The sequence below is a fragment of the Capra hircus genome, chromosome 19, assembly GCF_001704415.2.
Source record: "Capra hircus breed San Clemente chromosome 19, ASM170441v1, whole genome shotgun sequence".
In the NCBI taxonomy this organism is placed as follows: Eukaryota; Metazoa; Chordata; class Mammalia; order Artiodactyla; family Bovidae; genus Capra; species Capra hircus.
The window spans coordinates 57482474-57508239 of record NC_030826.1 but is presented as its reverse complement, the minus strand read 5'-3'; the positions used below and the strand labels follow the sequence as shown (position 1 = coordinate 57508239).

Sequence of the window (25766 nt, the reverse complement as noted above, 5' to 3'; positions counted from 1 at the left end):
TAAGCAGAGTGCTCGTGAGAAAGGAAAAAGACAGAAAGTTCGCTGGCAGCCGAATGGGGCTGTTGAGGCGAAGAAGCCCAGGTTTCTAGATAAACACGGAGGTCATGGGTCCAGCTGAAGTGTGATGGACGTTATAGACCTTTGCCTTCCAAAAATGCATCTTTTTTAAAAATTGGAGTACGGCTGCTTTACAATGTGTGTTAGTTTCTGCTGTGCAGTGTGACTCAGCCACATGTGCACACATATTCCCTCCCCTGGAGTGACTCTTCCACACCCCGTCCCACCCCTCAGGTCATCACACAGTGCTGAGCGGCTATACAGCAGCTTCCCGCCAGCTATCCCTTTAGCCCATGGCAATGCACACGGCAGCGCCACTCTCCCAGCTCACCCCACCCTCTCCTTCCCCCGCTGTGTCCGCAAGTCTGTTCTCGACGTCGGTGTCTCTATTCATCAGTGCCATTTTTTTAGATTCCTCAAAACACACGGATCTTTCTGCATAAAGCTCCAAGAGGTTCACAGACTCTTTGGTGCCCACTCCTGGGCTCCAGATGTACAGAACCCCTGGCCTAGTTTCCAGAATTTACTCAACCATAGAACTGCCTACAGAGATGTGTTAACACATGTGAAAATCTCTCTGCTGCATTAACAGCAAACACCCTAAGAGGCCATCAAGAGGGGACTAATTAGGTAAGATCACAGCCAAAAATAAGAACGGGACGCTTCAGCGAATGTTCCCAGAACAGAAATCGAAATGTGTTATGAAATGAAAAACACCAGGCGCAGAGAAAGGGGGGCCAGGTACAACGGGGCGAATGCCACATCAGGACTTCCGAAAAGGGGGCCAGGCACGACGGGGCGAACGCCACATCAGGACTTCCTAGAGGAAACACGGGAGACAAGAAGCAGTGTCTGTGTCTGAGAGGGAAACCTGGGCCGTAAGGGATCTGAAAGTGAAAGTGAAGTCACTCAGTCGTGTCCGACTCTTTGCGACCCCATGGACTGTAGCCTACCAGGCTCCTCCCTCCATGGGATTCTCCAGGCAAGAGCACTGGAGTGGGTTGCCATTTCCTTCTCCAGGGGATCTTCCTGACCCAGGGATGGAACCTGGGTCTCCCGTATTCCAGGCAGACGCTTTAACCTCTGAGCCAGGGATCTGAAGGAGGAAGAAAAATTACTTAATAGTTGTCACCCAGGTCATTATTTTCTTAATTAAAAGAAAGTTGGTTGGAGATAGATACACAGCTGGGGGGGGGGGGGGGAGGGGCGGTGGTGAAGGTGGGAGAGAGAGACTGATTTATAAGAACTTCTGGTCTACCTGCGACCCAGAATACCCCCAGCCCTGAGAACAGTTGATATTGTAAACCGTTTGGCACTGAGACGTACATAGGAAAGCATCGTAAACGCATAAATACTTTCCCCGGCGAGGGCCGCTGCTGGGACTCGAGGCAGCTGAACCCGTCTCGCAGAGCGGCCCTTCTGGCTTTTCCTCTTGTTGAACCAATTACAGGACATTACAACAGCAGCACCAATATTATTTTTTAGAGGCTGATGTTATTCACCAAACACCCATTAAACCAATCTCCGGGCTCCATTTACAGCAAGCTTAAGGGCAGATCCAGATGGTACAAATAAGGCATGCTCAGACTTGATCTGCACACAGCCAGCCATCAAATAGCCATTACCGACTTTCAAGTCCTCGACCGCCTGACACCCACAGGTGTGCCCAGGCGAGAAGAGGAACAACCTTTCCGGAGGTAGCTGGGTTCCCTCGGGCTCCGCAAACCATCTCTGCGCTCCCCCCACCCTCCGCAGGCTGCATTAATGCTCAGATCCGAATGGCTAGCAACAGTGACCAAGTGTTGCCTGGTAACCTGGTAACCGGCTCTGCCTAGGTGCTTCTGAGCAGAGGACAGGATGGCATCGCCTCCCACGCAGCCTCTGCTCGCCACCCCGCCCTGGAGTGGCCAAGAAGGTCCAGCAAGCCTGGGAGACTTTCCAGCAAAGTCAACTCCTGAGGCAGGAAGACCCTGAAAGGAAGTGTTAGTCACTGAGCTGTGTCTGACTCTTAGCGACCCGATGGACTGTATGTAGCCCACCAGGCTCCTCTGTCCAAGGGATGACCCCAGCAAGAATACTGGAGTGGGTGGCCATTTCCTCCTCCAGGGGATCTTCCCAACCCAGGGATCGAACCTGGGTCTCCCACACTGCTGGCGCATTCTTTACCACTGAGCCAGCGGGGAAGCCAGCAGGGAGGACGCTGAGATAAACCAAACACAGACTCAGAACTCGGCAGAGCAGGATGACGGGCCAGAGAAAACCCGGAGGAAACGCCCCGCAGAGGTGATTTAACTACCACGAGGGCACGAGTGCCTCTGAGCCTGCCCACGCATCTGTCCACGGGTACTGTACTCTCTTCCTCCTAATAAACGCTTCACTTGTTTCACTAATTTCCATCTTCATGAGGTTCTTTTCTACAAACCGGAGGGGCCTGGGTCTCGTCACCGGACACTGGTCCAGTGGCTCGGATTCGGTGCTCTCACCGCCAGGCCTGACCTTAGTTCTGACTGGGAACTGAAACCCTGCTCCCAAGCCACGGCAGGCGGAGGCCACCCAAGGTCAGCCCCACTGGCCCTGTATTCTCGTGGTCCTGTCGGAAAAGCTTCATGTCAAAGGGATCTCTTTACTATTTTTTTTTTTGCTTCAATTAAGTCATATTTTATTTGTTAATGATTTACAAGTTGACAATGACCTTGAAGATGGTATTGTCAACACTTCTTTTTTTAATTTATTTATTTTCAGTTGAAGGATAATTGCTTTACAATATTATGTTGGTTTCTGCCACACACCAACATGAATCAGCCAGAGGTATATGCCCTTTTTTACTTTTTTGATTGACAGGCACTGAACCTTTCCCCTGTGGCCTTGAAGACTGAAAACAATGGGAGAGAATAAAGTCTGGCAAACTCCTTCATCCTAGAGATGGCTCAGAGTCAGGACCGTAACGTCTTCGTTGGAGATCACAGGAGATCCAACGTACAAGAGCTGAGGAGAACTGGCAGAAAGCCTTCTGTTCCTGAGTCCCCACGACTCGGCATGGAAAGTGACTGCCTTAACTAGAGGACGGTGCCCCACCCTGCTCACCAGACAGCGCTCGACTCTCCAGTAAAAGGAAGACCGCAGACCACACCCGAGCGGAGCTGACTTGAAAACGAATGACACGTGCGACTGGACGTGGGGGGCAGAGTTTTCGTGCTAACCCTCTGTTACTTGAGCTCTCCTTGGATGAATTTTCACTTCCTGATTAAATCCCACATCGGAAGAGGTGGGGGAGCCATGAGCTTCAACCCGAGAGGAAGAGGTGTTCAAGTTTCCATGAATAATTCCTGCAGGACCTAATCTGAGCACAGATAGCTGAGAACTGGCTGAAGCATGGCTGTACCTCCTGTAGGATCTCTACGTCCCAGGTTAGGGATCATTTCAGAGACACATATCAAATTAAAACGCCAGCCCGGAAACGTGAGAGGACTTGCTCCCTTAAATCACAAAGGTGAAGACGGTGGCCAGTCACCAGTCTCTTTCTCCTCGATCCTTCTAAGAGAGAAGAACTCCAAGCAAGGGACGGGGCGGCCGCTTTCAGCATCCTTTGCTTGGTTAAGTTCCTGAGTCTGGGATTTACCGAAGTAGAGGAAAAGAAAGGGACAACGTTTCACAGCGACGTGGGACTTAAATAAGGCAAAGGAAAAGAGAGGAAGCCACCCCTCCTGGTGCAAACAGGCACTTAAAGTAGCCAACTCCCCCAAGTGAACCATGACAGGGCATGGAAGGGGAAGTCTGCACTGAGGCTGGGGACCAGCATCATTCTTCAGCTCCTTCTCAGGGGGCACTGCCCCCATGGAGATTCAGGAACCATGACAGGGCATGGAAGGGGAAGTCTGCACTGAGGCTGGGGACCAGCATCATTCTTCAGCTCCTTCTCAGGGGGCACCAACCCAGTCTGCACTGCCCCCATGGAGATTCAGGAATATAGCACCTCCCAAGAGGGCGCACTCCCTCTAGCTTAAGAGAAAATGCATGGCTTTGCCATCAGTGTTTTCAGGTTTTCAGGCTCCAGACTGAATCAGTGAAAACAAGAGCCAAAGTTCCCCAGATGAACCAGAAAGATGAAAGTCACGTCAGTGGGAAGGAACATCCAGGGGGCCATCAGGGGGGAGACAGAGGGACAGAGCTCTGTCCGCTGCAACCTGAATCAGCCCAAACCCACTGGAGCAGCCCATGGGCCCACTTGTCCAAGTCGCGGAAACAGCCAAAGGTTCTGTTTCATACTGTGCTCTAAGCAGGTGGTTTGGAGAACCAACGTGGAGGGGAGGCGCGTGTGCTGGCCCAGCCCCAGGCAACAGCGAGGTGGGCGCCTGGCAAAGACAGGACGGAGCAGCTGGCACATCCCGGCCACCCCTCCCGCCCCTGGCTCCAGTTTCTCCTGTCTGACTCAGCTCGCGGTCTGCAGCAGGGAGCTTGCCTGAAAGAAGCCCCGCTCTACCTATCCGGATGGAAAGTTCGCTCTCGGGGAAGAGCATCCTGGCACCCTCCGCGTCGGACTTCTTCGTCAGCACAGGGTCCAAGTTCAGTGCCAGGGCCATCTGCGGATCTTCCGCTGCACCCTGAAACGAGAAGCAGAGCATCACTGTAGCACCTCCTCTGCCTTCATCCCCCAGCCCCTCGGGCTCCTGGGGACCCAAGCAACCTGCTTATCTCCACGGAGGGCACCGGCTGCCTGGGACCCAGCTGTTAGGCCAGGAGGAGCCATGAGCAAGGCCACAAGGTTTCTGGCTGCAGAACTTTGGGGATGACAACAATTGGCATCGGAGGCAACCGTGCTGATCCTAGAAATGGGACAAACACACACTGGGAAACAGCAAACCCCAAAATCCCTCTCTCCTCTCACCGCAGGGCAGAAGGGCAGAAAGGACTCAGTTCCTGAACCGTCAAAAGAAGCCTGGACAGCAGGTCCGCCCAGTGGTGGCCTCAGTACAGGAACCAAGGGCAGCAATTTCCAGGAATTCAGCATCTTCTGGTTTCTCATGGTATCAAAAGAGGATGAGAGGCAAACAGAAGCATCTCAAAAGGAGGAAAGGGAGAGTCCTGGAGGATACGGCACATCTGAAGTTGAGCCCAGTTGGCCTTAAATCACGCCGCCCTTCTGCTTTGTCCAGCACCAGTTATTCTGACTCTTTGCACGAGCTGCGCAAAGTCTTCATTTTGATCCCCACGTTTACTGAACAAATATTTACTGACTGTCAACTTTCTGGACACCTGGTAAACTACCCAATTCTAGCTCTTATGGAGTTTACAGTCCAGTGAGGGGCAAACCAGTGAGTCTACAATGGGGCTGTGAGTCTGTCTTCCAAAGACATCGACAGGGCCCCTAGGACCTAAGGGAAGGTGAACAGAATCACCTCAATGGCAAGGAAACGGCAGATATTTTCTGAAAACCAGGCAAAATAGTTCCAAACAAACAGAAGTTTCCATTTAAAATGTGTGTACCTCAAAATGACAAGTACTGTATGAGTCCACTTACGTGAAATACCTAGAACAGGCAAAATCAGAGACAGAAACTAGAGGTTACCAGCACTTCCCTGGGGGCTCAGATGGTAAAGAATCTGCCTGCAATGCAGTTAATCCTGGGTTCGATCCCTGGGTCAGGAAGATCCCCTGGAGAAGGGAATGGCAACCCACTCCAGTATTCTTGCTGGAGCATCCCATGGACAGAGGAGCCTGGTGGGCTACAGTCCCTGGGGTCGCAAAGAGCTGGATGTGACCGAGCAAGGAACACTTTTCACTTCTTCACTTTCAGGGGCTGGGAAGGAGGAAGCGGGAGTTACTGCTAAATGGTCACAGGGCTCCTGTTTCGGGTGATAACGTTCTGGAGATGGACAGTGGCGACGGCTGCACAGCACTGTGAATGCAATTAATGACACTGCGTTATGCACTTTAAATGGTTACAGCGGCAGATTCAATGTTATGTATATACCCACTCCAGTGTTCTCGCCTGGAGAATCCGAGGGACGGGGGAGCCTGGTGGGCTGCCGTCTATGGGGTCGCACCGAGTCGGACACGACTGAAGTCACTTAGCATAGCATAGCATATATTATACCATAATTTTAAAATAACGACGCAATATGCTAATGGTACACTTTGGGTGCACATCAATAAAGCTGGTAAAAAGAAAAAATAATAAAAAAAATAGCCAACTTAGTGGATTAAATAAACAAATAAAATGTGTGATCTCATAGGGGAGGAGGAGGAGGCTTAATCATCCAATCAGGGAATGCATCTATTTATAAGCAAATACTAAACCTGTTTTCTTGGGTAAGTTTCAGAGGGGAATCTTACAAAAGTGATGCCTAGCTGCATCTTGCATAAAGACACACACACACACACACACACACACACACACACACACACACACACACACACACACACACACACCCCTTCCTGCTCATCAGGGATCAGAAAGAGAAATGATTCAGGTATTCTACTACATTATTTCTGTCTGACTAAAGGTAAAAAGTGAAATATAAACCCTTTCTCTCACGTCCTCTGACTCCTCCAATCTATTTCTCTTGTCCTCATCATTTATTTATAATGCTCTTTATACGGCACTTTTCAAAACTGAAGTAGAGTTGATTTACAACGTTAATTTGTTCTGACCAGCCAAGTGACTCAGTTGCACACACATACACACTCTTTTTCATATTCTTTTCCATTATGGTTTATCACAGGTCATGGAATAGAGTTCCCTTATCGTGCACTTTAATAAAGACGCTGACACGTCCTTTAACCTTGTTTTAAAACGCAAGGGAAAAAAGCCTCGTGGCACTGTGCGAGCCGCCCTCATTGAAGTTCTTAGGTGCCCCCCCCGCCGCCGCTGGAGAATCCTAGGGGCAGTGGGCTCTCATCTGCAATGTCGCTGGGAGGGCGCATCAAGAGAGCATCCCGCTGAAGGGTCAAGGCTGATGACACGGCAGATGGATGACCCCTGGGGACAGAAGGGCCTTGGAGCAGGCCGGCCCCGCCCCGCCCCCAGCAGCAGCTGGCGTCCGTGCCACGTGCTGAGGGCCACACAGTCGCGGCTCTTTGTCCATAAGCTTTAATTATTTCTCACCCTACATCTCACGCTGACATCTGAGGCACCACCACGGCTGTAAGACGCATTTCCCCTGGAAAGCGTGTGCCTCAACTGGTGTTTCTTCTTTTGTCTCGCTTCTTTTTACAACGTGATTGAGGCAGAAGCAGGGGAAGGACGTGGAAAGGGAACCACTTCATTCCAGCAGAGATGTGGCCGCCTTCATCCACTTGGGGCAGCTGGTTTGACAGGGGTGGGGGGTGGGCGGCGATCAGTCAGGTACAGCTAGGAGAGACCCTGGTTTTAACTGGGAACAGTGGCTTTCAGCTGGGGTGACTCTGCTCCCCAGGGGACATTTGGCAACGGGTGCTTTGTGTGTGGGGTGGGGAAGAGGAGGTGCAGGCATCTAGTGGGGATGCCACTGAACACCCAACAACCCGCAGGGTGGCCCCCACCACAGAGAGCGACCCGGGCAAATGCCAACAGTGTTGAAGCTGAGACGCTCCACTTTAGAAGGCTGAGAGCGCTCACGACCTTTCTTTATTGCTAGTCACACTGAGAATGCACAGGCCCTCGCTTTACGGTCAAGAGAAGAATTTTGCTGCTTCCTCCAGGAAGCCTGCCTGCCTTCAGGTGTTTGGCAAATTTTTATTTTGGCAAATTTTTATTAAGTATCAACTGCATACCAGAGCCAGCCTAGGTCCTGACGATTCAAAAAAGCCAAGTCCCTTGCCCTTCCAGAGACAGACAATAAACTCACAATATACTATAAAACCAAGGGCTGGTTGGGATAATGTCGATTAGAGAAAAAAATCATCACCATAGTGACACAGCACAACTGTTGTAAGTACTGGGCTCCAGTAAGTAAGTAAGTACTTACTGTTAGTACTGTGTCAGGCTTTCTTCCAGCGTCTCATTATGAAACGCAAAGCTGGAGAGCTCCTCCAGATACAGTGCTGAGAGAGGGCTCTCTGAGAAGGTGGCATTTGAGCAAAGAGCCGCATGGAAGGGAAGAAGCCACACTGACTTCCCAAGGTGGGGTTTCAGGCAAGGAGACAAACCACCCCTCCCTTCCCCCACCATATCCCTGGACCCTTTTATCAACTACACTCCGTTGGTTATCATTACTTTATTCCAGTGCTGGGGGTGGGGTGCACTGAGACAATCCCACCTCAGCTTCACTTAGAAGCTGCCTTCTAAAAAGCTGAAAAAAACCCTAGCAGATCTCACTTGTATTCAACCCACTCCTGGGCACTGGGCCCCACCTGTGGCCTCAGAAAGGCGGGGCGGGCTGTGCAGCAGAGAGCTGCAGGGGCACCCCCAGGTGATGGGGGGACAGCTTCTGCAGTCCAGTGTCCCTGAGCATCCCCAGACCCAGGCACTGGCTGGCCTCCAGGGGCTCCTTTAAGCCTCCCTTCTAGGTTCCACCCTCCCCTCTCCACCACTGATTTGGAGAAGGAAACGGCAACCCACTCCGGTATTCTTGCCTGGAGAATTCCACGGACAGAGAAGCCTGGTGGGCTACAGTCTAGGGGGTCACAAAGAGTCAGACACGACTGAACAATTTTCACTCTAGGCTCCACCCTCCCCAACGCTCCCACGGAGAAACACACCCCTTGGAATTTCAGGGAACAGTCTGCAAGAGACACCTGCTGTGCCTTGGTGGCTTTATCATAACGTTCTTAAGGTTGAGGGAGAGTCAGGAAACCCCTGTGCGGCTGACACCCGTCCTGGCGCCCTGGAGCCCAGTCTGCTCATCCAGTTCGGACACTGCAGTGGAGGGGTGCAGCATTTTTTTTACTGGACCCTTAAATAAACACCGCTTCTGCCTGTGCTCGGGAGGAGGGCAGTGGGAAAGCCACCAAGTCCCCTGGGAAGAAATTCCTGCCTCTTTGCTGATGGCAGCACACCCCTCTTTAAACTTGATAGCATCGCTGTCTTTCATTTCTGAAGCTTATTCTTCTTTTTTTTAATCTCTGCAGAACTTTTCCATCCACGTTACCTCACTCAATCCTTGCAGCCCCTGGCAGAGGTGAGGTGAGGGCTGATCCCTTCCAGGGCAAACCTCTGAGCGAGGCAAGCTGTTCTCAGCCTTTCACAGTGGCCCTGACAGCTTGCCTGGCTGCCCATCGGCAGGGCAGTGAGTCACCGCCCTCCCCCTGATACTTTCAGCGGGGCTCCTGGGACCCAGGACAGCTCCGCAGTTGTTGGGTCCCCTTGCAGCTCCTAAATGCCAAGGCAGCTAAACACAGGCTCTGTCCCAAGCTACCCGTCTCCCTCTCCTCCCGCCTCCCCCTCCCACCCCATCCAGGGCTTTCTCCCCCTGCTCCCCCGTCCCCACCCAACCCTCCAAACCCAGCTTTGCACAGAGAGCAGGGAGGTATGTGGCAACACCCGTCCGGAGCCACGGAACTTGAGATCATTGTCCTCCGGTGACCATTATTGTTGTTATTATTATTATTAATGGATGCAACAAATCCCTGACTCAGAAGAAACACAGCAACTTCCACCCGCTCGGGAAAGGTCATGCCCAGAGGCAGGAGCTGGAAAAGTCTAGCACTTTCCAGAAGGAAAAGAGAGAGAGTGGAGAGACAGGAGGGGAAAAAAAAAGGAGGAGGAAACAAAATGAAGCAGAGGAAGGGAGGCAAGCAGTCCTGCAACGGACTTTATGTGAAAACAAAAAAAGCTTCAGCACATAACACGCGTGCCTCCTTGCAGAAATACCGTCCGGGTGCTGCTCGTCAGGGGTGGCCCTCCCAGGTCCCAGGAAGACAACTCGTGTTTCTAGAGCCCCAAATGGACTCAGAGCCTGGAGAGCAACCCGACAGGATGTAGGATGGAGTCAGCCAAGGCAGCGGAAGCCCCACAAGCAAAGCACAGATGGAGAAATGCCACGAGGTACTGAAGCCCCGAGGGACCGGTAGCCCCGAAAACTCAGGGCAACGGCTGGATGTGTTTGCCCTGCATCCCATGAGCATCCTTCCCTGAGTTTTCCTGCCTCTGGCTCGTTCCTGCTGGGATGCATCCTTGCTGTTAACAGCCATGGGGTGGGTGGGGGCGGGGGGCAGAGAGGGGCAGAGGCAAAGCAGACCGACCTCTGATGATCGCCCACGGGTTTGACTTTCAACAAACCCGCGTGCACACCCACTGTTGTGTCAGTTCAGGCCAGGGCGGAGGGGAGGGGAAGAGGGAGTCTCTGGGATGTCTCAGCATATCCCCCCACCCCATGGAGTGCAGACTCTTTAATTGAGGTTTGTCAGCGGCTTGGAACTCCCTGATGAAAAGCGGAGGGAAAGGTCACAAAATTAATTGGTGCCCCTGCCAGGCGGCCGCAGCGGTGGAGAAGCCGCACCCCCTGGGGACCCAGGTGCCCGGGGGGCCTGGAGCCCCAGCCGCCTTTGTCCCAGCCGCTGCCTCCGCACCCCCGCTTAACCCAGACACACAGGGTGAGGTGAAGCAATGGATGCTGTTTCTATTACTGAGAAATCGCAGCAATAATGACACTCGTAAGACGAGCTGAAATTATTCCACATAATGGAAAAAAAACTAAATGCTGGCCCTGATCACCAGTTGAAATATGGATGATTCTTACATAATAGATAACCTTCTCTGCCAGGGAGGCTGGCGTGGGGCCAGGCGGGCCTCACAGCACACAGGGACACGGGGAGGCAGAGGGGACAAGCGGCTGCTGTCTTCCCTGCCTTGTTTGTCCACATGTTGAGGGATCCTGGGTCACAGCCAAAGACAAGGAGAACGGCAATCCAAAGTTCTTGGTCTCTACTGTGTTGGAAGCATAGTACATTTTGCCTGAGAGTGCTAGGGCTGCACCCAACCCAGCTCCCCTCCCTTCCCCTAAAATAACGGCATGACATCTAGGCCTGTGCAAGTGAGGCAAGTTTTCAAGTTTCTAAGGCATCGCCTTTGATGCCTTTAAAAATTCCTGGCTGAAGAAGCCTGAGCTCCCTCCTCTAAGAAGTCTTCCTGGATAAACTCAGTCTAGTCTGGATTAAATACACCCTCCCTCTCTTCACTCCCTTGATATCCCATTCATGTTTCTCTCATCACATCTGCACAACTGCAAAGTAACTCTCAGTTTCCTTGGCTGTCTCAAACCATGATATCCAGGGACCAACAACTCATTGAATCGATCAGACCAAGTGATACCACAAAATCTCCAAGAGGAGAGGGGAGAAGCTATATAACAGAGAAGACAAAAACAAAATCCAAGTGAACACAAAATATTTAGGCCTTGAGAAAGAAAGACAAGAGGATTAGTGCAGAGATGGAAGGAAAAGGCTTAAACGTACCAAAGAGTTTTTTTTTTTCTTTAATAAGATTTTTTTTGATGTGGACAATTTTTCAAGTCTTTATTGAATTTGTTAAAATCTCGCCTCTGTTTTATGTTTCGTTTTTTTTTTTATCTCAGCCTGAAGCTTCCCAAAGGCGAGGTTAACTACAGAATTCTAGCTGTATTTAAAGCTACATAAGCATGCTATTGCTCAAATGATCTTTGTAGAGACAAAACCTTCTCCTATTTCTGATACCAAATTACTAGTCATAATCAAGCCTATTTAATCACGTAAAATAGATTCTAAAGCACCACACAGTTCTCTCTGCAAAGATACAGCTCTCTGAGAGCCTGCAAAGATAGCCCTTCAGTCATGGTTCCACGTAAGCAGCTCTGAGCTGGGCTGCAAACAGCCAGGTCTCCCACTAGTGTGGTTCACAGAGAGATGGCCCCAGGCAGACTTTTCCAAACCGTTATGCCTATTCTTGAGCTCGAAATACAACTTTTCCTCAAAACAATAATATAAATCTAAAGGAAGGCAAATATAAGTCCAATGAAGTATTTTCTTTCTAACCCTCAATGGTTATCCGAGACTTAATCCTAGGAGTCACTAAAATATACTAGAAAATCCATGCTGAGCCTTTTCTGCCTTCTCAGCAGTTTGAGAGCCCCGAGCTGATCTTTCCAGTCAACTTTTTCTGACTTATGGTATCACTGGAGAAAAAAAAAATGTCTATCAGACACTTATTGTTAGCAATAAAATACCCCAAAACTTAGTGGCTTAGAACATAAAATCAGTTATTACTGCTCATAAGGCTACAGCCAACTGGGCACTGCTACTCATATACCCTGGCGCAGCTAACATCACCTAGACTCACTTGTGCACCATCTGTGGTCCATCCCTGGCTCACCTAGGGGTTGGATGGTCAAGGATGGCACATACAGGCTGGTGGCCAGGAGCTGGCTGGCTCTTGGCTGGGAAACCTAGATTCTTCTCCATGGAGCTGTCATCCTCCAGTAAGCTAGACTGGGCTCATTCATGTGGCAAACTCGGGTGTCCGGGGAAGCAAGAAAAGGAAACACCCAATGCCAAGTGAGAGTCAAGTCTCTGATTGCATCACATCTGGTACCACAGTAGGTCAACAGTCATCCAGATAGGAAGGATGGAGGAGCCAACTACACCTTCTGGGGGGAGATGGGAGATCCAGGGTCACACTGTCCTGGATGTGTGGATGACAACAGAGTGGATGACAACAGGGACAGGATTTGTGGCCGTTTTTGCAAACAATCACAGCACATAGGCAGAGACAAAACACAGCCTTCTCGACCCACGGTGAAACTCACAAACTCAGCTTCATTCTCCTAAAAGAGTGCTTCTCCAATGGGGATCTACAGACACATTTGCAGAGATCTGAAAGTACTCATAAAAAATTTTTTTATTTTGTATTTTCATTTAAACCATATAGAAAAACTAATCATCTCACACGCTAGTAAAGTAATATTCAAAATTCTCCAAGCCAGGCTTCAACAGTATGCGAACTGTGAACTTCCAGATGTTCAAGCTGGATTTAGAAAAGGCAGAGGAACCAGAGATCAAATTGCCAACACCCACTGGATCATCAAAAAAGCAAGAGAGTTCCAGAAAAACACCTACTTCTGCTTTATTGACTATGCCAAAGCTTTTGACTGTGTGGATCACAACAAACTGTGGAAAATTCTGAAAGAGATGGGAATACCAGACCACCTGACCTGCCTCTTGAGAAATCTATATGCAGGTCAGGAAGCAACAGTTAGAACTGGACATGGAACAACAGACTGGTTCCAAATAGGAAAAGGAGTACGGCAAGGCTGTATATTGTCACCCTGCTTGTTTAACTTATATGCAGAGTACATCATGAGAAACGCTGGGCTGGATGAAGCACAACCTGGAATCAAGATTGCCGGGAGAAACATCAATAACCTCAGATATGCAGACGACACCACCCTTATGGCAGAGAGTGAAGAGCTACAGAGCGTCTTGATGTAAGTCAAAGAGGAGAGTGACAAAGTCGGCTTAAAACTCAACATTCAGAACACTAAGATCATGACATCTGGTCCCATCACTTCATGGCAAATAGATGGGGAAACAGTGGAAACAGTGACAGACTTTATTTTGGGGGGTTCCAAAATCACTGCAGATGGTGATTGCAGCCATGAAATTAAAAGACGCTTACTCCTTGGAAGGAAAGTTATGGCCAACCTAGACAGCATATCAGAGAAGGCAATGCACCCCGCTCCAATACTCTTGCCTGGAAAATCCCATGGACAGAGGAGCCTGGTAGGCTGCAGTCCATGGGGTCGCAAAGAGTCGGACACGACTGAGCGACTTCACTTTCACTTTTCACTTTCATGCATTGGAGAAGGAAATGGCAACCCACTCCAGTGTTCTTGCCTGGAGAATCCCAGGGACGGGGGAGCCTGGTGGGCAGCCGTCTATGGGGTCACACAGAGTCGAATACGACTGAAGCGACTTAGCAGCGGCAGAATAGTAAGAAGCAGAGACATTATTTTGTCAACAAAGGTCCGTCTAGTCAAGGCTATGGTTTTTCCAGTAGCCATGTATGGATGTGAGAGTTGGACTATAAGCGCAGAATTGATGCTTTTGAACTGTCGTGTTGGAGAAGACTCTTGAGAGTCCCTTGGACTGCAAGGAGATCCAACCAGTCCATTCTAAAGGAAATCAGTCCTGAGTGTTCATTGAAAGGACTGATGCTGAAGCTGAAACTCCAATACTTTGGCCACCTGATGTGAAGAAATGACTCACTGGAAAAGACCCTGATGCTTGGAAAGATTGAAGGAAGGAGGAGAAGGGGACAACAGAGGATGAGATGGTTGGATGGCATCACCGACTCGATGCACATGAGTTTGAGTTAACTCCAGGAGTTGGTGATGCACAGGGAGGCCTGGTGTGCTGCAGTCCATGGGATCGCAAAGAGTCGGACACGACTGAGCGACTGAACTGACTGAACTGAATGATACCAACTGTCTGAATCACTAGGGTGGTCTCTTTATAGCCAAATCCTATAGCTGGGGGTCAGTGCTTCTCTCTGTCTTTGTGTTGATGATAGAGTGGTTACCGAGCAGTGTTGCTTTCACTGTTGAGGGCTAATTGTTGAGGGTGAGCTCAATAAACAGAGATGTGACTCTGGGCCAAGCTCAGGCAGACTCCCTCATGGAGCCCTGTGTACATAGGAGAAGTTTCCAGGAAGTCCCAGAGCAGCCCCGGGAGAACCGCCTCCTTCCAGCAGTGTTCTCGGGACAGACCTGCCAGAGGACCAGGCAGCTGATCACTGCAGTTGGAACCCCTGGCTCTTGGAATCGGTGGCTTATTTTTAGCGAAACCTTGTCTGCCACATCACAAATATGCTGTTGACGTTTGTTTGATCAATTTCCTTGCTTTGATGTGAACTGACACATTTTGGTTCCCTGACTCTACAAGAGCCAAAAAGCACAAGACTAGTGTATACCTATGCTCTAGCATAGTAAGGCTGGTAAATGTGTCTCTAACAGGGTGGTTAACCTGGTGGCTCAGATGGTAAAAAAAAAAAAAAAAAATCTGCCTGCAATCCAGGAGACCCAGGCTCCATCCCTGGGTCAGGAAGGTCCCTGGAGAAGGAAATGGCAACCCACTCCAGTAGTCTTGCCTGGAGAATCCCATGGATGGAGGAGCCTGGTGGGCTACAGTCCGTGGAGTCACAAAGAGTCAGACAAGACTGAAAGACTAACACTACTACACTCGTACTAACGGGACAATAAAAATACTTTGAACCTCATCGGGACTGTGTGAGACATATTTCCTTTTAAATGAAAATGCATATTGAGTCAAAGGGGAAAAACACAGCCTACAGGATGAAACAACGGATTCTCCTCCTCAAGGTCTCCCTCCTTATCAACTGTCATTCAAAATACAGCACAGTCATGTCTGGAACGTCCCTCGTGGTCCAGGGGCTAAGACTGCACATTCCCAGTGCAGGGAGCTCGGGTTCAATCCCTGTTCGAGGAACTAGATCCCACATGTTGCAACTAAAGATCCTGCATGCCAAAGAGTTCACGTGCCTTGTGCCCCAACTAAAACTCCTGCGTGCCACAACGAAGGGCTGGGGCAGCCAAGCAAGTAAATACACATTAAACAGACACAGAGCAATGTCTGCCTTCACGTGGCTACTACTGAGAACTTGACAGTCCACAGTGACCTTGTAATGGTTTTTCTATGGACAACATAATGGGAATTGTTGGAAATGAAGTCACGACTCTCCATGCCACCTTTAGCCAAAGCAACGTGTTGACCAAGACACCACATACACGTCTGTGCGTGGACGAGAGGCTCCCGAATGACCCCTTTTGTCCTGCGTGGGCATCTGCCAGAGCTGCCTGTTCACTGAGATGCTCCAAGAGGAAGGATTCCACAGACAGATGCGGGAAAATCTGAGACCATCCGTGCATACGTGGATAAAGACTCTGAGGCCCAGAGTAAAGAAAGGCTTTTGTTTAAACCTGCATTTCCCACACCAATTTGGCCGCACACAGAACTTAGCCATACTCAGCAGATGAAATTTCAGAGATCAATGCTCAGAGCAGTTCTCCTCTGTTCCCTGCACTCAGAACATCCAGCAGAACAATTCTCCTTATGTTGTGATAACATCACATTTTATCTGGAAAAAAAACTCAAAAAACTGGATGGGGCATCTTGGCCTCAGAATATCTATCACTTTCACAAATACAGGTCTGTTGATCATCTTGAAAAAAAAATAAATAATAATAATTTTAAAAAATGAGTCAGTAGCACGTATTGTGTGTCTCTCCCCTTGTAGTCACACCAGCTGGAGATTATGAAAACCAAGAAGGTAATTATACTATCAAACCCAGCCCTTCCCTTGTTATATAACTATCAATAACAATAACAAAAGTATATATTTAGGAAAATATAGTCTATTACCATTGCTCTAAAAGAGATTTTTATCAGAGTACCACGGAGGAGAAAAAAAAAACCAAAAACTAATATCAGGCTTATCAAAAATATTTATAGCTCTGACAACCGTAAAATCATAAAATGATCTTTTCTTGGCTCTAGGAAGGAGAGAGAGGGAAACAGCATCTGTCGGAAAGTCACGACCCATAGAACGGACTGATGACTCAAGAGGCCTCTGCCCGTAAGATTCTGGTGAGCCATCAAAGTACTAAACCAATGCGGCACCGGAGGCAGAGTGGGCGGAGGCAGAGACGGAGGGGGCGGGGGCAGAGACAGAGGGGGCGGAGGCAGAGAAGATGCAGGGGGCGGAGACAGAGACAGGGTGGGCGGAGGCAGAAACGGAGGGGGCGGAGGCAGAGACAGAGAGGGCAGAGACAGAGACGGAGGGGACGGAGACAGAGACGGAGGGGGCGGAGGCAGAGACGGAGGGGGCGGAGGCAGAGGAGACACGGTGGGCGGAGACAACGATGGAGTGGGTGGAGACAGACGGAGTGGGCGGAGACAGAGACAGGGTGGGCGGAGGCAGAAACGGAGGGGGCGGAGGCAGAGACAGAGGGGGCAGAAACAGAGACGGAGGGGGCGGAGGCAGAGGAGACACGGTGGGCGGAGACAACGATGGAGTGGGTGGAGACAGACGGAGTGGGCGGAGGCAGAGACGGAGTGGGCGGAGGCAGAGACAGACGGAGTGGGCTGTGAAGAAACATCGTTGGCGTGGACCCCAGTATTTGCACAAACCCTCTTGTCTGTCCCACAGTCAGCTTCTAACTGCCCTTTCTTGCATTATCACTCTCAAACCTCAAGAACTTTTTGTGATGTAGACAGATGGCATCACTACCCCTATTATGGTTGAATTGTTGCACTCCCTCCACCCTGCTGCTAAAATTCGTATGTTGAAAACCTAACCCCTAGTCCATCTGAGTAAGATTCTGTTTGAAGATGGGATCTTCAACTTTTTTTTTTTTTTTGGCTCTGCCACGAGGTATGTGGAATCTCAGTTCCCTAACCAGGGATTGAACCCATATGCCCCCTGTGATGGAAGTGTGGAGTCTTAACAACAGACTGCCAAGGTAGAAGTCCTAAAGATGGGATCTTTAAAGAGGTAATTAAAATGCAGTCATTAGGGTGGGATCTAAAAATATGACTGGGTGTTCTTATGGGAAGAGGAAATCTGAACACAAACATGCATGGAGAGAATACGATGTGAAGACAAGACAGCCTCCACGAGCCAAGGACGGGGCCCTGGAACAGACCCTTCCCTCGTCACTTATTTTTCTTCTTTTGAAAATTGCTCAGTTGGGTCCGACTCTTTGCGACCCCATGGGCTATAGAGTCCGTGGAATTCTCCAGGTCAGAATACTGGAGTGGGTAGCCTTTCCCACTTCACCAGGGGATCTTCTCAACCCAGGGATCAAACCCAGGTCTCCCGCATTGCAGGCGCTTCTTTATCAACCGAGCCACCAGGGAAGCCCAATCATCACTCTGAGGAGGAGCCAACCCTGCTGGCACCTTGACCTTGGCCTACCAGCTTCCAGAACTGAGAGGCAAAAAGCATCTGCTGTTTAAACCATCCGGCCTGTGGCACTTTGTGAGGGCAGCCCTAGCAGATGAATGCTGCTGTTGCTGTTCTATAGTCGCTCCGTCGTGTCCGACTCTTTGCGACCCCCTGGACTGTCACCCTCCTGGCTCCTCTGTCCGTGGCATTTCCCAGGCAAGAATACTGGAGCGGGGTGCCAATTCCTTTTCCAGGGGATCTTCCCGACCCAAGGATCGAGCCTGCATCATCTGCTTGGCAGACGGATTCTTTACCACTGAGCCACCTGGGTAGCCCCTGTTGAAGACAGCCAAACATGAAAAGTGAGTCAAAGAGGGATTGGTCATCAGAAGGGACAGAGGCGCCCTTAGCGCCACACTGGGGGCCCTGACCCGTCAGACATGCATCCAGGGAATCAGAGTGAGAAGCACTCATTCCAACAGACCAGGAGAGAAAGAGCAGCTGCAGTACTGAGATGTCAGAGAGGTTTCGGTGTTTGTCTCCTGAACCATTCTAGGGAAAACAAGACTTTGCCTGCAGTCCCCCGGCCAGGGCTGGGGGGTGCAGTGGGGTGTGCGGGGGTGGGGTGGGGTGTTGGGGATGGGGTGGGGTGGGCAGGATGTTGGCCGCACCCTGGGTCACGGGGAGGACTCCACAGCGTCATCCCTCCTTCTCACTCTCACAGCCAAGGCCTCCATCCGTCCCCCAGCCTCAGCCCCTGCTCACGCGGCCAGCAGCCTTCTCAGCAGTGTCCCATCCCCACGGGGCCTGGGCCACCAGGATCCGAAACCTCAAACCGTTTCTGGAAATAGTCTCTCTGCTTCCTGACAATCGCTGCCTCCAAGACTGAGACACACAGCTTCCTAAATGGACCTGTTGTCCCGGCTATGCAGTTCAATCGAAGCCAGCTGGAAAAGGCAGAATCAGGGGCCAGTTAGTGACTCCAAGGAGGGTGGAGAGGGGAGGGGAAGACTCTGGACGAGGGTGGAAATCCTTGTGCACTTTCATGCTGAGGAAACAGCAAATAAATGGCAGTCAAACCACTTCAAAGGAGAAGCCGTGGCTTTGAAGAACACGTTTGAGGGTTTTCATTTTTTTTTTTTTTTAATGGGGCTTTATCCAAAGTATCACTCTGCATGGAGCAGAATTAATTATTCAACTGATCTGGGCTTGATGAGGGTCTGGCAGCCAAGAAGGGAATGAAGCAGCTTGCTTCTAAACACTTTTTCTGCTTCCTGCTGTGGTACGTGGGGGCCAGCCTCTTCCCCTTTTCTCTCTCTTCCAAGCCGCAGTCCTAGAGCAAACAGCCAAGCTGAGACACAGCAGGCCCGCATGGCGTCTCAGCTGCCACATGGCCAATTACCACAAATTCAGGGCGGCAAGCAACACTCATCTCTTCTCTCTCCGTTTCCACGGTTCAAGGATCCAGGAAAGGGTTCGACTGGGTCCACTGCTCAGCGTCTCACCGAGAGGACAGCGAGATCACGGCCGGCTGGGGATGAGGACCCATCTGAGGCTCTCGTCCAAGCGCACGGGTTATTGGTGGAACTCGGCCTCTTGCAGATGAAGGACCAAGGTTCCCACATTCTTCACATGTTCCCGGGGACCGTGGTACTGGGGACTCCTCCCAGCAACCAGAGACCACCCCGAGGCCCTTGCCACGCAGTCCCCACCACCGGCAATTTGCAGCACGGATGTTGGCTTCTTCAAGGCCAACAGGGGACGCTGTCTCACTTCATATCCCTCTGATTTCGAGACCAGCCCAGGCTCTGGTTTAAGGACTCACCTGATTAGGTCAGGCCCACCAGGACACTCTCCCTATTGATGAGCTCAAAGTCAACCGTTAGGTCACCTGAGCTGTAATCCAGCGAGAGTGACACCCCACTGAGGGGAGGGGATTCCATGGTGTGCACACCAGGGGGCGCAACTCTTAGGGGCCGTCTTGGGATTCCCCCGACCACAATCCTGGTGCTACCAAACTCTCTTTAATCTCCCCATCACCCTGAGATTGCTAGAGTCTAAATGTCTCTTTGGAGACTAAATCGGGAGCCATACATATGGCAAGATGTACTGGCTTACCAACTCTTTGTAACACCAACTCTCCGTGCCAAAGCCCCAACCTCATAGAACAAATCTGGTGTCTTCCGTCTCGTCAGTAAACCTCGGCAAGGTGGCAGCACATCCCAGAAGTTCTGCCAAGCAGAGGCTTCAGCTCAGCCTTCATGGGGAAGAGATCTACAGAGGCCACAAGGCCAACTGGGGGCTTCCCAGGTAAAGAGCCTGCCTGCCAACGCAGGAGACAAAGAGAGGCAGGTTTAATCCCTGAGTCAGGAGGATCCCCTGGAGGAGGGCATGGCAGCCCACCCCAGCATTCTTGCCTGGAGAATCCCATGGACAGAGGAGCCTGGCGGGCTGCAGTCCATAGAGCTGCACAGAGTCACGAAAGGCCGAAGTGACAGAACGTACACACGCACAGGGCCAACTGAGCCACCAGCCGCAGGAAGTGCAGTGCCCAAAACACACTTCTAGGGGGTCCCTCAAAATGTTTCATTATAAAATAAGTAGAAACAAATGAATAACAAAAAAAAAATAATAATGAACCCAGCCTGGATTATATTCATGTTTACACCAACATAGCTATAATTACACACATGTATGTCTGGTACGGGGTAAAGCGAAAGTCGCTCAGTTGTGTCCAGCTCTTTGCGACTCCATGGACTATAACCTGCCAGGCTCTTCTCTCCATGGGATTCTCCAGGCAAGAACACTGGAGTGGGTAGCCATTTCCTTCTCCAGGGGATCTTCCCGACCTAGGGATCAAACCCGGGTCTCCTGCATTGCAGGCAGATTCTTTGTAGTCTGAGCCATCAAGGAAGCCCCAAGAATACTGGAGTGGTTAGCTATTCCCTTCTCCAGAAGATCTTGCCAACCAAGGGATCAAAGCTGGGTCTCCTCCATTGCAGGCAGATTCTTTACCCTCTGAGCCACCAGGGAAGCTCGTTTGGTGGGGGAAGGGGTCCCGCAAAGACACAAAGGGGTCTGCACAAAGACAATAGCTCCCACAGCCCCCTTAGTCTGAAGGCAGGCCTGGCAGCGGTGCCTCTTCGAGGTGCGTGGGGGTTTTCCTTGCACAGTGCTTCCCGAGGGCATCTGAGCCTGGCTCAGGAAGAGGACTCAGGCAAGCCCAGGGTCCTACAGCACTGACCTTTGGACTAAGTGGATTGAAAGTGCTAAGGGACAAACCAGGACAGGTCCCCGGCCAGTGCCGAGGTGGTGATTAGTCTGATGGGAACAAACTGGCCTGAAGTCATAAACACGGGGCTAATAAGGCCATGTTTGGTCCCTGGATGAGCCCCGGGTTACGGCAGACTCCTAATAACCATCAATCAGCCATCTCACCGCTGGGAGCAGATGGCCTCTAGGGGGACGTAAGGACATAAATGAAGCAAGTAAAACCCTTCTCAAATGCCAGGAAGCGGGCTTGAGACTATTATCAACAATGTCATGAGGATCCTCATCTTATTAAAAAGGAAATCAAGAAGCTAAGCCTGACACCGTGTCAGAGGTGTCAGAGGTCTTAGGGTGACGCTGGGCACCAGGATGGAAGAAGCAAGAGTAGAGAGATATCAACACGAACTGGAGGAAAGAGAGGATGGAAAGATGCCATGTGGGAGGAAAGCACAAAGAAAAGAGGCCGAGTGGGTGAAAAGGAACTGAGGATGGGCAAGGAAAGCAAGACGCAGGAAGAGGCAGGGGCGCGATCCCCGCCCCCCAGGAGCCGTGAAACTGGCACAGACAGGGAGCTCTGGTATTAACATTTCAGTTCTTGTTAATGGAACCACGGGATTCAGACTGGACAGTCCCCAAGGCCTGCCTGCACCCAGCCTTCTGTGAATCTACAAATCTGCTTGTGCTTAGTTGCTCAGTCGTGTCCGATTCTTTCCAACCCTTTGGGCTGTAGCCTGCCAGGCTCCTCTGTCCATGGGCTTCTCCAGGCAGGAATACTGGAGTGGGTTGCCATTTTTCTCCTGCAGGGGATCTTCCCGACCCAGGGATCGAACCCGAGTCTCCTGCATCGGCAGGTAGGTTCTTTATCTGCTGAGCCATCCAGGAAGCCCCACAAATCTCTAGTTCCAGGCAAAGACATCAGTCGTCACTCTGCAGAAGGGAGAGTCCCACCAACCGCTCCTCCTCCCCACACCCTAATTGTCCGAGCCACTGAGACAAGAAGAAAGGTCTGTGTCTTGAGAAGAAAGGTCCTTGGCTGCAAGGTGGGGCCGCATCCCAGGTGGATTGGGGGACAAGCCCAGCAGATGCCAAGCCCAGCAGAGGGCAACCGCAGCCGCTCCAGATCCTCACGGGCGTCTGCCGGTGGGGGCGCAGCCTGGGACCTCCCCCAGCGGAGGGCAGCAGGTAGCAGCAGAGGCTCCTTGTGGGAACATCACGCCCACTGGGTTCTCAAGAGGAAGAATGCCCTGCGCTTCTGAGGATGGATTCCTCCGGCCTCAAGGCAGAGACTGAACAGAGAAGAATGTGACGCCCACAACCACCAGCCCAGACTCTTTCGGGCTAGGGCACTTCTCCCCGGAGAGCGATCTGTAGATGACAACTTCTTCCCCACCAGGTAGGGAAGCCGGGAAATAGCCACCCATAAAAGACATGAGCAAGGTGAGAGGTACCTAGATAGTCACGGGCTTCCCAGGTGGCACTGGTGGTGGAGAACCCGCCTGCCAATGCAGGGGACACAAGAGACATGGGTCGATCCTGGAGTCAGAAGATTCCCTGGAAGAGGGCATGGCACCCCACGCCAGTACTCTTGCCTGGAGAATCCCATTGACAGAGGAGTCTGGCAGGCTACAGTCCATGGGGTTGCAGAGTCGGACACACTACAGTTACATACTATATACCTTTTTACTACAGAGAAAGCACCTGCCAAGAGGAATAGGCATATACCAGCATGTGGGTGTGTGTCCCTGTTATCTGGAAGACTCAAATACGAATACATCATGGAATCAATCTTCAAACTGGCCTCCACATCAGAGTGTCCTCTTGGGAAGGAGGCCAAAGGGTTGATATGTCCACTGAAGAGAAGCGGACTGATTTAGGAGAGAGAAGTCACAAGCACCCTGCCCCAAAAGGGATAAGTTCTGCCACAGGGGAAAGAGCCTTTTGCAAGAAAAACACAAACACATCCCAGGCAGGAGGTACTGATCGCCTTTCCCCATTAACAGCGCAGGAGGAGTTCATGCCATAACCTTCTGAGTGGACGCAGGAGGCCAGCAAACCAGCCTCAGATTAACCAGACAGCCGGCTGGAGAGACAGTCATTGCCAAAACGTGCGAGGCCCAGGAGCGAGGTTAATATCCAGGGTTAACTGGATCCTGGCGCCTGGGCCGCACAGCTAAGGTGAGCACTGGCCTCTGCCTGCCCATGTCTTCATGTGCAGCTCTCCCGCTGGGCCACTGACAAGGTTCAAAGCCCGCTCCCCCACCCTCCTTCATTCTCCTCAGGGGCCTCATCCCTTCTCTCACCTGACACATCCCCCCGCCCCACCCCGCTTGCCCCGGCTCAGAAGCAAAGATAAAAAATTCGTGTGCTCCCGGTCTTGAGGTGGGTGGGGGTAGAACCGGAAAGCAATATTAGGATTAGGTAGGAGACGCAAACGCGTATCCGGAAAATGAGCTGTTGCCCAGGAAATCCCAAGAACTATGGGGGGGAGGGTGCGGGGTGTGGGTAAGGAAGGGAAGGTGCCTGGTTTTGAATTTAGAAGGATGCCCCGTGAAGGTAACTGCAGACGGATCCGTGCCAGAGACAGTGTGGACCCATCACTGTAAACTGGCGGCTGGATGCTCTCTGTCTCCGCTCTCTGACCAGGACAGTTGTGTGGAGGGAAGTGGGGGCGAGTCTGAAGAGCCGCTGGCAAAGCTCAAGGTTACAGGAGGCAAATAACCCGAGGGCTGTCCGGTCCTGCGGCCATCCTGACTGCAGCCCACCTGGCCTGTGCGTGCAGGTGGGTGGGTGGAGCCAAGGACCACGTGATGTCCACAGAGGCCCCGCCTTCCAGGCGGCTTCCGGCGTGTCCTGACCGCAGCTTTCTCAGCTTTAAGTGTGCAGCACCATTGACCCGAGCTGGGAAACAGGTGCTTATAGCAGGGGACGAGCGCAGCGCCAGCAGCCACCATATCCAGGACTCAGCTGCGTTGCACTAAGACAGGATTTCCCTTTTAAGCCTGAAACACAGAAAATTCTCAGCTTATGTGCTGTCGAGCTGCCAGACAGGCAGGGAAGAGAGGCCACTAATGAGACAAAGAGGATCACGACCCCCATCAGCTTAACATCGACATGAGAAACGCAGCTTTGACATCTTGCTGAGGGCACCCTTGCTGATGAGAAGGAAGTCAGCCGTGATACAGCACGATCTGCCCTGGAAGACTCTTGTTCTAAGCCTGTTCAAAAGGCAACCAGGGCAAGAGCTGAGAGAACCGCGATCTGGGTGTGGGCCGGGGCGGGGGAGCTGTCAAAGGACTGAGTCCTGGGGTCACTCAGGGCTTCTAACCTCCCCAGGCAGGGAGCGGAAGTTCAGTTAGTCGCTCAGTCGTGTCCGACTCTTTGCAATCCCATGGACTACAGCACACCAGGCCCCCCTGTCCATCACCAACTCCCGGAGTTTGTTCAAACTCATGTCCATTGAGTCAATGATGTCATGCAACCATCTCATCCTCTGTCGTCCCCTTCTCCTCCCACCTTCCCAACATCAGGGTCTTTTCCAGTGAGTCAGTTCTTCGCATCAGGTGGCCAAAGTATTGGAGTTTCAGCTTCAGCATCAGTCCTTCCATTGAATGTTCAGGACTGACTTCCTTTAGGATGGACTGGTTTGATCTCTGTGCAGTCCAAGGGACTCTCAAGAGTATTCTCCAACAGCACAGTTCACACTTCCACTGGAAAAGGCAATGGCCAACCACTTCTGCATTCTTGCCTTGAGAACCCCATGAACAGTATGAAAAAGGAGAGAGGAAGCCTCCCATCAAAAGCAAAGCAGGGACCCAACGGGAATTCGTTTCTCCTGAACAGACTCCGGCAGGCTCAGCTCTGGGAGCCCGGCATCCTCAGAGCCCCGCCCCCTGGGCACTTCCCCGGGAACTGTCCACTACCACACCTCTGTGAGATGCTCAGAGCCAGCATCCCTGCCCACCTCCCCAGCATGCAGGACACAGGCTGACCATCCGCAGTACCTGCCCTGTGCTGCTGGATGGTTCAACTGAAAGGCTGGTTATCCTGCCTAGGGGTCACTCCGGCCTCTGGTTTCCTCCCGTCCCGTTTCTGACCACTCCTTGCTCACTCAAGAGGGAAGTGGGAGGAGGCAGCGGATAAATCACAGAGTGAGGGCTCGATTTCCACGGCCACCTCTTAGGATAGATTTGGGAATGGTCAAGGGCTGGAGTGAAAATGAGGTTTTTGGTCGCCAGTTACCTCTAGAAACTGCCTGCAGAAGTAATCAAGGTGTGTATCCACGATCCCTTACACACACACACACACACACACACACACACACACACGCACACACACACACACACTGTCACTGTCTCCCTCTGGAAACCAGTTTATTTCTCAGGGGGCAAGAAGAGTTCTGGGTGGATGGTTCAGCTCTGCCTCCCAGAGAAAATGGCACAATGCCCCCGATTTTAATGAAAATCTCGCCCTTTATTCCCAAACCCCTCCTGAGAATGTGTTTTCTCCGATCTTCTATCCAGATGGAGAGCAGGCATAAAATTCATGAGAGTGAGACCGCCATCAGCTCCTGTGAGCAACAGCTCTT

At 51.4% G+C, this 25766-nt stretch overlaps 1 protein-coding gene across 4 annotated transcripts in view; it reads right to left on the bottom strand.

The window, feature by feature from the left end:
* The window catches only part of SLC39A11 (solute carrier family 39 member 11), a 281978-nt gene that overhangs the window by 173608 nt on the left and 82604 nt on the right, over positions 1 to 25766 (bottom strand). For 2 of the 4 annotated variants that reach the window (XM_005694468.3, XM_018063902.1), the window contains exon 5: positions 4517 to 4658. In XM_005694468.3, the coding sequence (XP_005694525.2) occupies positions 4517 to 4658 (142 nt within the window). The remainder of the gene's footprint in view (positions 1 to 4516; positions 4659 to 25766) is intronic. The other 2 variants (XM_005694469.3, XM_018063903.1) reach the window with 1 other exon arrangement.